Raw genomic sequence first — 15,880 nt, 5'->3', positions numbered from 1 at the left:
ATCTGCATAATTACTAGCCTAACATTTGTGTAATTACAATATATTTGGATTGGTGTGTGAACTACTGCACTTTACCTTTAATGCTATTATTAGGTTGTATCAGTGGCATAACATAGTTAGGTCACTCCAGCCAAGCAGAAGCAAATTTAAGTTAGAAAACATCAGTGATGAAACCATTCAGTTTGAACCATATAAGATAAAGAACCATGCAAGTAAGCAAAGCTTGGACATGCAGTGTGGAAGCAAAAGAGCAACAAAAGTGCACCTGAGTGAACATACAGTAGGCCTGTATCTCCATGTGAGAAGAGAGCTGATAGATACACTATATTGGTTGTAGCCAGAGTAAACATTGGATGGCAATCTTTCCAACCCATCCATATATATCATACCGCCTGCATGGAAACATTTACTGGATGGACATCGCCATAGATATTTGTGAATGAAAATCCGCCAGGTTCAGATATTTTTTTTGAAGCAAGCTAGTTACCCGCTACTTGCAGAGAAACAAACATTCATCTTTTCGGTTTGACATGGGCCTTTAGCAAACTACGTCGTCACATATTTTTCACACACAGGTCTGGGCACCCCCAAAACATGTCATAATGTTGGAATATTATATCAAAGATCTTTGATTACTAACCGCTCCCCTTTAACACTCTCTGATTGTATGGTATTAGTTATGGCTATAGACTTCAAAGCACATTGACAATTGGAAAAAATAATGGTAAACATACAATTTCTTGGCACAAAATGCACCTTTCAGTATTTTTTTATCCACAAATTGGTATTTAATTTGAATGCTAAACCACTTCCGCAATTCATTAGCAAAATTGGACAGAACATTTGACCACATTGGGTCATATTGTAACATCTTACAAATGCTATGTGAAAAAAATAATCATCCCAAAGCCTTGAAACAACTCGTGTTTTATATTTTGAACGTGTAAAGCAAGCCCAAACAACTACATTTTTAGATGTCATTCTTACACTTTTGAAACAAAACCCACACCCTCTTTGCGAAATTAGGCCTACCCATAACGAAAGTAAACCGTGTGATCTGTCACGGCTGTTGACAGGTTTAGAATAAAGAGTGATTTCGGGGAAGTGCGTAGCCGTTATAGGTAGGCCTACATTACTTGCACCAGTTTTGTCCATGGTCAGTGTGTGCGCGTGTGTAGCCTGTGTTCTGCGCTCTGCATGGGGAATTCATCGTCAGAGTTGAACAAGGTAAATGATAACTTTTTAATTGGTCTTCAGCAATATGACAAACACCTTTACACAAACGCAGCACATGGGCGTTAACGTTACCATTACTGTAGACTATCCATAACGTGCAAGCTACAAAAACGTTTGCGGATCAACATCATTTGTGATGCTTAAGTTCATGCTTAGGCCTAATTGAACGGTACTCGTAATCATGTAATAAGTCTGAAAGGGTTTAGCCTACATTTTATTTGAACAACCTGGGAATTCCAGCTGATTGTAAATATGCCCTTTGATAGCAGCTTGTGCCGGCGTAATAGTCACTCAAGCGAATGAATGAATGAATGAACAACATAAACATTCTCTCATTTTATAAAATATAGGCTATCCTACCGAAGTACGGGAGTAGGTAGAAACACGGTAAACATGTTAAATAATACGTACTGCATAGTTTGCAGGATCCCATTGTTGCAAATCCCAAATCATTTATTTGGAGTGAAATAAATAACAGGAAAGAGATGGAAGAAGAATGAGAGATGGAGTGGGTGAAAAGAGGTGAGTGAAAGGGTGAGAGAGAGACAAAGGAAGAAAGAAAGAAAGAAAGATAGAAAAAGGTGGTGGAAGGGTGAGGATGTGAAAGTGGGAAAGAGAAGATGGTAGATGAAAAGAGTAGATACAATCACAGGGGCACAGAAAGAATGGAAGAAAACAGAAGAGAGAGAGAAATAGGGAGGGTGTAGGGATATTCGCCATCCCTGCACAGCAGCACTTGCGTTTTACTTAGGTAACACAGTGAACAACTTTACTGACTGCTAGCTTAGCAAAAGAGAAACACACTCGGACAACATCTTCTCCGTTGGCTGTCTTTCTTCACTGCTTGCAACTAACTCAGCCGTTTATTCAAAAACACATAAAGCATGGTAGTGGTGCGCGTGCACCTGCATTGGCACTGACGTCATCACGTCATACACATTGATTGGATGCTGATTAACATGGCTTTGCCCATATAACAAAATATGCTTAACACTCCCACTCAAAGACATGTTTACAGCTCTCTCTCTCTGTAAAGTGGAAAACAAAAACAAAATACAAAAACTCTTTTGTACTGTACTCACAGTAAAAACTCAAAACAAAAATATTTCACATACTGGCAGTTCTGAAAACTTTAACAAAAGAAAAATACATTCTTCATTACAATAATTTCAGCTGCCAGCTTCTATTACTCTCCAAACAAGTAACCCATGAATTTCTCAAATTTGACCTTTGACACTGGTTTGGTAAGCACATCAGCTACCATGTCTGCAGTAGGACAATAAACAACATTAATTTTCCCCTCTGTGTGTGCAGAACGTACAAAGTGATATTTTATATCCACATGCTTGCTTCTCTGCCTGCATACTGGGTTCTTAGATAACGCTATCGCCCCCTGGTTATCCTCATAGATTTTGACTGGTAAATGCTGATTATTACTATCCATTCCTTTCAGTAATTGAACAAGGTACATGCTCTCCTGAGTAGCGGCTGCTAGAGCCATGTACTCTGCTTCACAGCTAGATAGAGCCACTGTTGGCTGCTTCCTGCTCTTCCATGAGATTACTGCACTCGTTTCAGTTAAGCTGAAACAATATCCAGTGGTGCTCCTCCTGTCATTTTTGTCAGCTGCCCAATCAGCGTCACTATACGCCTCAAGCTGTAGGTTTTTCTCACATTTCCTGTAGTGTAATTCCTGATTCATAGTACCCTTTAAATATCTCAGTAAATGTTTCGCAGCAGTCCAATGCTGTTGCTTTGGTTCTGCCAGGTGTTGTGATAGTTTACTAACTATCCAACTCAAGTCGGGCCTAGTACAGGTCATGATGTATATCAAGCTACCCACTATCTCTCTGTAACCTGTGGAATCAATTACATCACCATCATTGTCAAAATGTAATTTCTGTTCAGATGGGGTGGGTCTCGGCTTGCATTCAGACATTCCAAATCTGGCTAACATTTTCTCAATGTGTCTCCTCTGTGTCATTTTGATTTCTCCATCTGTGTAGGTAAAATCAATACCTAGGAAGTGTTTAAGTGGACCCATATCCTTCATCTTAAACCTTCTCTCCAGCATTTCTTTCACATCTCTGAGTATTGTGTTGTCACTGGCTGCTATGATTAAATCATCAACCCACACTAACAGTATGACTTTCTCGTTCCCAGATTCCCTGGTGTAGACACAATGGTCAGCATCATTCTGTACAAAACCATTTCCCGTTAGGTGATCATGCAGCAACTTATTCCAGTTGCGACCGGACTGTTTTAACCCATACAAAGACTTGTTGAGTTTACACACAAGATGTTCACCTGTTTTTGACTTGACCTCAAAACCTTCGGGTTGCTCCATATATACCTCACAGTCCATGGGAGCATGCAAGTAGGCAGTCTTTACATCCATTTGGTGAAGGATAAAATCCTCCTGCACGGCTACCTGCATCAATGCTCGGACAGAGGTCATATTGGCAGTGGGTGAAAAAGTCTCTTTGTAGTCAATCCCTTCCACCTGACCGTACCCCTTTGCCACATATCTGGCTTTACAAGTCTCAGATCCATCTGGGCCTTCTTTCACTGCATATACCCAGCGGCCTCCCACTGCTTGTTTACCCCGTGGCAGTGGTGTCAAAGTGAAAGTTTCATTCTCAGTTAAGGATTGCATCTCTTCTTTCATCGCATCACCCCACAACTTTGATTTTCCTGAATTTAATTGCCTCACTAAATGTTTTAGGTACACCATAGGTCACTCTGTAGAAATAATCCACATTTTCTGTTTCACCATCACACTCTGCTTTACATTGGTACTCTTTCAGATATTCAGGGGTCTTTCTCTCCCTCATTCTCACAGGATACCTCTGTTCTATCTGCTCTTTCTCTGTACCATCTGTCTGAGTTGGGCCTGCCTCAGTGGTCTCCTCACTAGGCTCTCTAGTCTCCTCAGACTGTCCCTGATCTTTGCCCACTACCTGTGGTGTTGCATCTCCATAGCTCTCTGTATCATCCTCTATGTCATAACTGGTCTGCGTCTGGCTATCTGCGCTGCCTTTAGTGATCATTTTCACTAGCCTATGTTTTAGGACTTTTCCTGTCTCCGGGTAGTAGATGTTGTAAGCTGGGCTATACTTATCGTAGCCGACAAAGATCCCTTTGTCACACCTAGTATCCAGCTTCTTTTTGTCCTGCTTATACGTATAACATTCAGATCCGAATATCTTCATATTAGACAGGTTTGGTGTTTTCCCTGTGAAAACATAGTAAGGTGTCTGCTCTAGACGCTTACTGTAACACCTGTTGCGAATCTGAGCTGCTGTTTGCACTGCGTATGTCCACAATTGCTTTGGGAGGTTACTCTCCAATAGCATACATCGTGCCATCTCGAATAAGGTTCTCCATCCTCTTTCGGCCGTCCCATTCTGATGGGGTGAGTAGGGTGCACTTGTCTCGTGCCTTATCCCATTACTCCTAAGTAAGGACTGAAACTCCTGTCCGGTAAATTCTGTACCGTTGTCACTCCTTATACACTTAATCTTTCCATAGGGAGCTACATCTGCTATGAATTTCTCTGTAGCTTGTGCTGCATAGCTTTTCGCCTTCAGAAAGTAGGGAAAAATCATTCCGCTGTAATCATCAGTAAATGCTATTGCATACCTGTATCCATCTTTATCTGCTGGCTCTATAGGGCCGCACAAATCTGTGTGCACTAGCTCAAGTATGGCTGTAGCCTTTGCATCTGCCTGTCTGTTTCGGCTTTGTGTGAATTTGCCCTGTGTACATATTTCACAATTTTGGTTTGACTTATCATTTTTGCCCTTAATAGACATCCCTTCAACAACATTTTCCAACTTTGCAATGTCATCAAAATTGCAATGACCTAGTATTTTGTGCCACGTTTGCATATCATGACAACCATACACTTCATCAACATTTTCACTCTCGACTGTGCTAAGGTAATACAGCCTACCATACACATCCATTTTGAATTTTGTACCGTCCCTGTTGACCAGCCAGTCATCGCCATCTTTAAATCGGACCTCTGCCCCGTTGCCTGTCGCTGCCTTGACAGAAAAGATGTTCTGCGGGAACGATGGAATGTAGAGCGCCTGCTTGAGTCTCGTTCTCACGCGTCGCCCCTCGCTGTCCAGCAAGTAGACCTCGGAGTCTCCCCTCATCTTCGCCATTCCGCTCACCTTGCTTCCGTCGGCCAGCTCGATCATGTGGTCCTCCGGTCTGAAGCTCTTGTCCACCGTTTTGAACTTGGTGGCGTCGTTGATCATGTGCGATGTGGCCCCGCAGTCAACCATGAGCCCTCTCTTGTTTTCACCTTGCACTTGACAGTCACTCAACCTGAAGCAAAATGACGACTGTGCATCTGTCGGTTCATCCGCTTTCTTGAGTTGGTCACGACCTCGGCCGCGTCCACGACTGCGCCCTCTTCCTCTCTGTGGTGTGTCCCAAGCTCGATCCTCTCTCCTCTGTTGTGCGTCGTTGGGACATGCTCGGGCCATGTGCCCTCGCTTGCCGCACGCGTAGCACTCCACCTCGGCCATGTCCACCTTCTTTCCACGACCTCTACCGCGCACTTTGGTTGCCCCACTTGTTCTCATCACGTTGTCCTCGGTCACGTCTCCTCTTCCATATTTCTCAGTACTTTCATAGCTGCGCAGTTTACTTTTAAACTCGCCAAAAATCATGGCTTCATCTGCCTGTGTCACGTGCACAACGAATGGTTTGTAGGACTCCGGTAGCCCTTTCACCACCATAGCAATCATAAGTCCATCACTAATTCGTTCGTCTGCTCGTGTTAATGACGTGAAAATAGTCTCTGCTCGAATTATATATTCGGTAATTGTCTCGTCGCTAGCTTTGCAGAGTGAGGACAGTTCACAATACAGACTCACGACTCGTGGCTTGTCTTTGCCAACGTAATGCCTTCGAAGAATCTCCAACGCTTTCCTTCCGTCTCGTTCGGCTTCTCTCATAACCAACGATAAACTTTTGTTGTCCAATACTTGCACAAGTTCCGCATAAGCCTCACCATTCTTTGCCTCGTCTTCGGCGAGAGCTGCTTCGTCCTCATCGTCGATTTCAGGCGTCTCTGTGATGGTCTCCCTGAGACTACGGAGCTCCATGTGCGCTAGGAACCTTGTTTCCCAAAGTTCATAACTTTTCTCTTCGCCGTCGAATAAAAGTCTGCTCCATCTGTGACCCAAGTGACTGGGCCCATAACCTGTAGGGATATTCGCCATCCCTGCACAGCAGCACTTGCGTTTTACTTAGGTAACACAGTGAACAACTTTACTGACTGCTAGCTTAGCAAAAGAGAAACACACTCGGACAACATCTTCTCCGTTGGCTGTCTTTCTTCACTGCTTGCAACTAACTCAGCCGTTTATTCAAAAACACATAAAGCATGGTAGTGGTGCGCGTGCACCTGCATTGGCACTGACGTCATCACGTCATACACATTGATTGGATGCTGATTAACATGGCTTTGCCCATATAACAAAATATGCTTAACAGAGGGAATGAGAGGGAAAGTGCAGCTGGTTTATGAACAGTTGTTTTTATACTGATGGATGTTCTGTGATAGATGTGCCTTTATTGCGGAACACCCAGGGCTGGACTGGGACCAAAAAACGGCCCGGGCATTTTTGGCCATAGTGGCCCACCATGATAATTTACACGATAAAACATATGTGCACACTGTTTTGCTTGTAAAACATATTTAAGTAAATCGCAGTAGCCTGCATGGAAGCGAGTAGACTAGCCTACCCTTGCTAAAAAAATATTAATTATTATTATACTCTCTCTCTCTCTCTCTCTCTCACACACACACACACACACACACACACACACACACACACACACACACACACACACACACACACACACACACACACACACACACACACACACAACCACGCACCCACTGACTAGAGTGACCTTTAAACCAGCAAGGATGAGGTTGTGCACAAAATATCATATGCTATTAAATGCTTCACTAAATAAAACCTGCTATAATTTATGTTGAGCATTTGCACAGTTTTAGCCAACAATTCACCTTGATACTATTTAGTGAAGATGTATAGGCTACACATCCCAAAACATTTTCATTGTTAATTCCATGGGCTATCACCATTCCTGTTTCATTCCATGCGTCTGACTGCATGTCTGTGTGTATGGTGTCTGCTTGTCTGCGCAAAGAAATTTGATAGTTTGCTTGTTGTACTGCGTCAAGATTGACAACAATTTCGACCAATCGTGACTGTCTTAAGATTTCAGAAGGTTGATGGCGAGCCGACAACTCGTTAATTTGATGGGTATCGCAATTCAAATGCATGCGAGAGGGGTAGGCCTACACAGAAACCACACAAAAAGACGCGCTAACACTATAAAACTTCGTTTTGCTTAACTGGGGGCCTAATCCTACATAGTAGGCAGGTTACATCTAAAAGAAGCAAAGAAGCAAAAAGTTCAGCCAACATTTCGGCTACTTCTTACCTGGCTCACAGTAGCTATTCTGACCTCCTCCTCAATCTGTCCCTGCTGGGTCACGTCTCTCACCTCTTCCTCCTCCTCCGAATCAATTTGAATAGCTACTCCTTCCTCTGTGTAACTACTCTGTAGCACACTCGCATGTGCCTCTCTGAAGCCTGGGCACTCGGTGCTGCTTCTGCACTGCTGCTATGTCGACGGCCCAGTTTGAACTTGTGGTGGCAAACATTTCTGTAATTTTAGCACATTTTTGCTGCATCCACTTGTAGGCTTTTGCCTTTTATCTCGCAACTTCTCTGCGCCCCCCTTGCGCTTTTGTGGTTTGTCTTTGTACATTTTCATATACGGACGGTCTCAAACTCCGGTCGAACTCCAATCAAGAGGGAGATGAGGCCGGGAGGGAGACAGGGAGGGGCCTGAGATGTCATTGGACTAGCCCAATGTCCATTAAGGCAGTCAACCAATGGGCCGCGATTCGCTACCGATGCGGCCGTATATATAAATAAGCCTAATTTTTTTTGTATTATTAGTAAATTATGACAGCCTCGGCCCAAATATATGCGTCGGCCCACCGGGCATTGCCCGGTATGCCCTATGGCCAGTCCATGCCTGGGAACACCTGTCCTTTTTAGATAGACGGAGGCAAAAAGTGGGGTTGACATGGCCCCTCAATTTTACCACCAACGAGGGTAGTTACAGAGACTCCCTGAAAGGAGATCAATGCGTGGCCAGGTTAACTTGTTAGTAGCCCCATACGAGATATCGAGCTAAATCTTTATTTTGCTCAATATCTCCGAACACACAATTTTTTTCAGTCACAATTTTGCCAATTTGCATTTAGATTTCCAGAATGTTTTTGGTTTGAGTCAGATATAGAACTGTGTGAGATGATTATGTGTTCGATTGTTTGTGTATGAGTGTTTTATCCTGGATGCTTTGACTTTTAGCTTGGCATGCTTGACATAATTTGGCCCTTGGGAGAACATTTCGTCCTAAAGCTTTAACTTTGCCTTCAGAGAAATTGATGAGAGATTCAATTAAAATGTTCTTGGCCTTCAGCTGGTTTGTTAATTTTAGTCCAGTGTATTTTTTATAATGACTAAATTGGTTGTGTGCCCATCCCTGCCTTTTTAGGAGTGCAATATCAACAGTAAGAGATGGGACAGGAAAGGGTGAATGATGCTGATGCTGCAACCGACACGAATTCCGCGACGCGTTTCCGTAGTTACCTGCATGGTGGTACATCCAGTCTTGTATCCACGGTGGCAACTATTGCAACATTCCCGCTATACAAGACAGTGTTTCGCCAACAGCTGCACAATACAGTTGTACGAGAGACCGTGGCTCAACTAAAACAGGAGGGACTGCGCAAGCTTTACCGTGGCGTTGTCCCTCCGCTTCTAGTCCAGACACTCAAAGGCACACTGTTATTTGGCGTTCAGGACACCCTACAACGTCGTTCCTCTCGCCTGGTCCCGGATCACCTCCCCAGACCTCTGCTCCAGGCCGCAGCAGGTGTGGGTACTGGCGTGGTGGAGGCTCTGGTGTTCACCCCGTTTGAACGTGTGCAGAACGTGCTCCAGAACGGCAGAAACGACGGCCGCCTCCCAACCCGGAGGAGTGTCCTGGTGCGTTTGTACTCTGAGCCGCTTGCCCTCGGGTTCTACCGAGCCCTGCTGCCCATTATTGCCCGCAATGCACTGGGCAACGGCCTCTACTTTGGCCTGAAAAACCCAGTGAGAGATGGCTTGGACCGGCATGGTCTCCACCCCATGGCCTCCTCGTTCATCTCAGGTGCAGTCAACTCCCTGGTCATCAGTCTGCCACTGTACCCATTCTCAGTGCTGGTTGCCAACATGCAGGCTGGCGTTGGACAGGAAGATGCTGGGAGTGGGCTGAAGGCGAGTGCCCGCAAGCTTTGGGCGGCTCGCCAGCGTAGTGTGGCGCTGCTGTACCGCGGAGGCTCTCTGGTCATCCTGCGCTCCTGCGTCAGCTGGGGCATCACCACGGCCATCTACGACCGCCTGGAGAGAGGCTCGGGAGACAAAACCACACCTGGTGGATGAGACAAAGAAGCACACCTGATGGGAGCCATGCAGAAAAGCTCACCTATTGGAGGGAGGTGGAGGCAGTCCAAGACCAACCACCCATGTGGTGTGTCTTGGGGTTGGGCGCAGCGATTGTGGTCCCGCTGTTCCTTCTTTAGGACCCGCATTATCCAATACACAATTTTGTTGCACATGCCTTCATACTTTGAAGGATTGTCTGATGGTGCTCTGTTTTGCTGACATGCTTATCCTGTTTTAACAACAGCTCAACTTACCCCATGTCAGTGACACATATTCAGTTTTTATTTTTTTATATAACATGTAACAATAATTCTGAGAGACACAGAAGATCATTCCTTTCAATGACAATGACTTTTTATTATTATTTGTTTTCCTTAATCTTATTTTACTTTTATGTTTGTGTTGTTTACATGCACAGGATGGTGTTGTTGTGACAGTAAATTTCCCTTGGGATGCATGAAGTATTTCTTACTCTTATTCTTATATGTATAATTGTAAGGTCTATGTTGGTGTTACTTTTATCCCACCCCCGTGGACCTGGGGTTGATGCAGTCCATGTAGAAGACTCAAACACAACCTGTTGCACATCTGTGCCCCCGAGCTGGTCCTCATCCATTGGTGAATCTCTCTCCAAGGAGACAGACAGAATGTTTGGCTGTATTACAAGATGGTGAAGATGCTTCTATCATCTGACTATCATGTGACTATGCTGTGCTGTGGTTTCATTCATAACAGAAATGTATCTGATGCGGCACTGCTGTGGCCCGCCTGACTACATTTCTTCACTGTCTCTTTTGGCTGATAACACTTCCAACATGCTTGTCTCCCATGTGCAACAAATGTATTTTTCGAACGTAAGAATAAAATGTATGTGAGAGGATGTTGACATCTGCAGTGTTTTTGTGTGACAATATTTCACCTTTATGAATCACATAGTCAGATTCACACACACACACACACACACACACACACACACACACACACACACACACACACTCAACTGCACGTACACTCAACCACAAATGCATGTACACATCCTATTTCAGACAGGAAGCTTTCAGACTAAATTTCAACTTTACTTATGTGCATGGTTGGTCGACTATATCTGTTAAAGATGCAGCTGTTATTAGAGGCATCTGCACCTCAGTTACTTAAAGAACGCAACAAAATAAAAGACTTATCCCAAGCCAGTGGGACTCTCATTATAACAAGCTCAAATGGCCCCTGCCAAAAACAAAATGTTACTATTGATGTTAGTTTATGTAGCTAGCTTACTAGTAGCCCAACGTTTCCATAGATAATTACATACAAAATATTTTGATAGGTTTATGAACTATTACACTTGACCTTTAATGCCATTATTACATTGTATCAATGGTGTAAGCTAATTGGGTCACTTGTTTTGGCGCTGCTCCATGGCACCTCTAAAGTTGCCAAGTCAATTCCTTTTTGCATCACATTTGTCCCGTCGATTTAGATTTAAATCAGCCTTGATGTTTGTAATTAATGCCTCGAATGATTTAACACAAAAGCAACGAGACTTTCAAAGAACGTTTTGAAAATGTAAGGAGTAGGCTATAAAGTACAGATGTTTCTGTGAAAATGTACGGGAGTAGCTGAAAACGTTGTCAGAACGACAGGCCTTTGACGAACTACAGTGGGTGCATGTGTCCGCTGAAGTCATCTTTCCCCTCTGTCACGGTTATGACTTGTGACAAGAGAGTCACTTCACGGAAGTGCGAATATATAGTCCAATTTCTCATTGGCTCGTTATTCACCAGTTGTGTCGATGTTCAGTGTGTGTGTGTGTGTGCTCTGCAAGGTGAATTAATCGTCAGAGTTGAACAAGGTAAATTATAACTTTTTAATTTGTATCTTAGCAATATGAGAAACACCTTTACGCGAACGCAGCACATTGGTAACGTTTTATGACCATAACGTAGCTGTAACCCCCCCCCCAAAAAAAAAAAAAAAAAAAATCAAAATCAAAACAAACAAACATAGGATCGACAACACCACAGTTCGTCGTTAATCGTCATATAATCAGGACCAGTCTGAAAGTATTTTGCCTACATTTTATTTGAACAGCCAGTGAATTCCATCTAATTTTAAAGGACCTCTGATAGCAGCTCGTGCGTGCGTAAAAGTCAACCTGGCGAATGAATGAATAAGATAAACATTCTCTCATTTCTTCTTTGAACTTCATATTGGTATCCTACCGAAGTACGGGACGACGTAGAGGCAGAACGGACAGGGTAAATAACGTTGAATAGTTTGAAGATTACAGTATATTTACAGTAATAGTTGCAAAACCCAAATCTTTTCTTTCTATGTTTGAGTATGCACTCGTTACTTTGCTAGATAAAATTAGATGATCACAAACTATTTAAGCTCGGAGAGTGACTATTAGAATGGTGAACAAAACTCATTCACGAAGTGAAGAGGCTGATATGTGTGAGAGAGAAAAAGAGAGAGAGAGAGAGCATGCAGTGGAGTGAAAGAAGAGAAGGAAAGAGATGGAGGACAAGGGAGAGATGCAGTGGGTGATGAAGCATTAGTGAAAGAGAGAAAGAAAGAAAAAGATTGAGGAAGGATGTGAAAGAGAAGATAGATGAAAAGAGAGTATACAGTGCAATCAGAGTGAAAGGACAGAAGAAAGAGGAGAGAGAGGGAGGGAGGGAGAGGGGAAGTGCATCTGTGAACAGCCGTTATTATACTGTGAGGAATTTATGCACTTTTATTGCGGATGGAGGCAGAGTCGTTATCTCTTAACACACTAGGTACAATAAGTTGTATTTATGGCTTGTTTGTACATTTACATGCAGGTGTTCTAGAAAAGGCATGACAAATAATCTGCCACACCAGAGAGCTTTAACTTTGCTATCTGAGAAATTGATGACAGATTGAATTCAAATGTTCTTGGCACTAAGCTGGTCTGGTGTCGTTTGTTTTGTTCCAGTGTATTTTTTTTTTTATCATTACTGAATTGGTTGTGTACTCATTCCTGCCTTTTCAGGAGTGCAACATCAACAGTCAGATATGGGGCAGGATACTGCGCATGATGGTCATTCTGTGACCGACACACATTTCCGTAAGTGCCTGTATGGTGGTCTATCCAGCTTTGCATCAAACTTCATTATATTCCCACTATACAAGACTGTCTTCCGCCAACAGCTGCACCATACACGTGTACGGGATGCCATGGTTCAACTCTATGGGGAGGGGTTGCGCAAGCTTTACCGCGGAGTTGCTCCTCCGCTTTTAATCCGGACACTCCAAGGCACACTGTTATTCAGTGTTCAGGGCGAACTGTATCGTTATTCCTCCAGCGTGGTCCCGGAGCACTTTCCCAGACCTCTGCTCCAGGCCACAGCAGGGGCGGGTACTGGCGTCGCGGAGGCTCTGGTGTTCACCCCATTTGAACGTGTGCAGAACGTTCTCCAGAACAGCAGAAATGACCACCGTCTCCAAACCCAGAGGAGTGTCGTGGAGCAGTTGTACTCTGAGCCGCTTGCCCTCGGGTTCTACCGAGGTCTGTTGCCCATCATTGCCCGCAACGCCCTGGGCAGTGGCCTCTTCTTTGGTCTGAAAAACCCAGTGAGAGATGCCTTGGACCAAAAGGGTCTTTCGCCCGTGGCCTCTTCGTTCATTTCAGGTGCACTCATCAGTCTGTTTCTGTACCCGCTCTCGGTGCTGGTGGCCAACATGCAGGCTGGCGTGGGGCAGGAGGACGCCAGGGGTGGGCTGAAGTCGAGTACCCACAAGCTTTGGGCGGAGAGTCAGAAGAGTGTGACGCTGCTGTACCGCGGAGGCTCTCTGGTCTTCCTGCGCTCCTGCTTAAGCTGGGGCATCATCACGGCCATCTACGACTGGCTGGAGAAAGGCTCGTCCAGCTGAGACAAAACCCCACCTGGTGGAGACAAAGAGAAGCACACCTGGTGGGAGAGAAGCAGAGCAGTGCACCTGTTGGAGAGGTGCAGCCCAAGGCACACCACCCATACTGCGTCACTAACTATAAAGGTGCATTTATCCACAGCTGTTCTGTTATCAAGGGAATACACATTTGAAGTAAATAGCTTTTTGTATAACAGAAATATTTGAAAAGTATTCTAAATAAAAATGTATGTGGAAGGATGGTGAGTTCTGGTCACTTTAATGTTCCATTGGATCAACTGACATCTGCAGTGTTTTTTTGTGTGGATGTGTGTTAATCTGGAAGAGCACACACACAGACAGAGACAGACACACACACACGTGTACTCTCAGTTGCAAATGCAGGTACAAATTCACACATCCCGTCATCAAGACTCATTTAAACAATCATATCCCATGGTAGTCCTCTCATAAAGTGTATGTTAGAAATATAACTGCTTTTGTTGTTGAGTATGTGGAATTGCACACAAAGAGAAACAGACACTCACACATGAATGTACTGTACACACTCAGCCACAAATGTAGCCACATAGGCTACATGCCCACACATCCTATTGTGAAATATTCATCTCACAATGTGTATAGCCTATGTATTTCAAAAGACTCCTACATACTCATAGTGAATCCCCATGGAGCCCAAATCTTATTTGACTTAAATATACTCATCTCACTGCAGATATTCAGACCATTTGTTTGGCAAAAGGGTGAAAATCAAGCCAAGCCCCCAGCAACACCATACATAATAGAAATGTTATCATTTGGAAAATATTATTTTCCAAATGATAAAATTACTCTGCAGTCTGGCCATAGTTTCATGATTATCTAAAGTATATGCACATATTTGTAGACTAAGAGCTACACTGTAGCCTGTATGTGAATCTCACACCTATTACACCAACTGGTCAATGACCTGCAGGCCAGCTGTGAGGTCTCTGTTGGGTTGGTGCATATGCAGATGTGCTTCAGGATAAAAGATTGTTACCTTTTAATATGAGGGTCTCTTGATCTGCTCTGTCCCTGGAGGTCACTCTCTCCTTCCCCCTGGCATCATGTCACTCTCTCTCCCTCTTAGTTTATTTTGCATTTGTTTTATTTCTTTATCCAGGTCATGTAACATACAGTATAACTCACTCTAGTGTAATTGCATATTTTGCTTTACCTTGCATTCAGTTTAATTGATATTGATTACATTTAAGCTCATGGTTTACCATGCAATAAATTGTTAAGTCATCCACCATTCATCTCTCCTCGTATTATTGCCCACAACACCCTGGCTAGCGGCCTCTACTTTGGTCTGAAAAACCCAGTGAGAGATGCCTTGGGCCGGCAGGGTCTGTCCCTCACGGCCTCCTCGTTCACCTCAGGGGCGGTCAACTCACTGGTCATCAGTCTGTTACTCTACCCGCTCACGGTGCTGGTGGCCAACATGCAGGCTGGTGTCGGGCAGGAAGATGTTGGGGGCGGGCTGAAGGCGTGTGATGCCCACAAACCTTGGGCATCACACCAGCATAGCATAGTACTGCTGTACTATGGACTCATCCTGCGCTCCTGTGTCAGCTGGGGCATCAACACAGCCATCTACAACTGCCTGGAAAGAGACTCATCCGGCTGAGACAAAACCACACCTGGTGGAGACAAAGAGAAGCACACCTTGTGAGAGAGATGCAGAGCAGCACACCTGTTGGAGAGGGGTGAACGCAGCCCAAGGAACACCACACATACCATGGCACTAACTGTAAAAGCGCATCCATCCATAGCTGTTCTGTTATCAATAAATCTTTTAAATATAGGATGACGTTTTAGGCCGAAAAAAAGTTTTTGAAAAAAAATTCAGATATTATGCATGGAAATCACTTAGTTATGTTGTACTGACTCTCCCATTCCCAAAATATGTATGATCTTTTAGAATTTGTATTGGAATTCATATTTATTTACTAATGTCTTGTGTTAGTGAGTAAAATTATCATATGGTGTGACATGAAAGTTATTGTGTGTAAAACTATGATGGGGTATATCTTTTTTATGTGAGTCAGTGTATCATAATCTTCTATCTTTACTTCATCAAGATCTAGCATTTCCTTGTGGAAATGTATTATATTTTACAGTATATTTATTCATCAATACACAAAGTAAGGCATTTGTCCCTAATCTTT

General features: G+C 43.8%; 2 protein-coding genes across 2 annotated transcripts; both read left to right on the top strand.

The window, feature by feature from the left end:
* Positions 1 to 8,882: 8,882 nt before the first annotated feature.
* LOC134068559 (solute carrier family 25 member 53-like) lies at positions 8,883 to 9,838 on the top strand. Its single transcript, XM_062524243.1, has one exon. The coding sequence runs from the start codon at positions 8,883 to 8,885 to the stop codon at positions 9,789 to 9,791; it is 909 nt and encodes a 302-aa protein (XP_062380227.1). The 3' UTR covers positions 9,792 to 9,838.
* Positions 9,839 to 12,995: 3,157 nt separating this feature from the next.
* On the top strand, positions 12,996 to 13,691 carry LOC134068558 (solute carrier family 25 member 53-like). The gene has a single exon (XM_062524241.1). It carries the CDS (start codon positions 12,996 to 12,998, stop codon positions 13,689 to 13,691), a length of 696 nt encoding a protein of 231 aa, XP_062380225.1.
* Positions 13,692 to 15,880: the final 2,189 nt, after the last annotated feature.

The sequence above is a fragment of the Sardina pilchardus genome, chromosome 21 (assembly GCF_963854185.1).
Source record: "Sardina pilchardus chromosome 21, fSarPil1.1, whole genome shotgun sequence".
Lineage (NCBI taxonomy): Eukaryota > Metazoa > Chordata > Actinopteri > Clupeiformes > Clupeidae > Sardina > Sardina pilchardus.
Note: the sequence above shows the minus strand (reverse complement) of the source record. Positions and strands in the feature narration are given on the sequence as shown.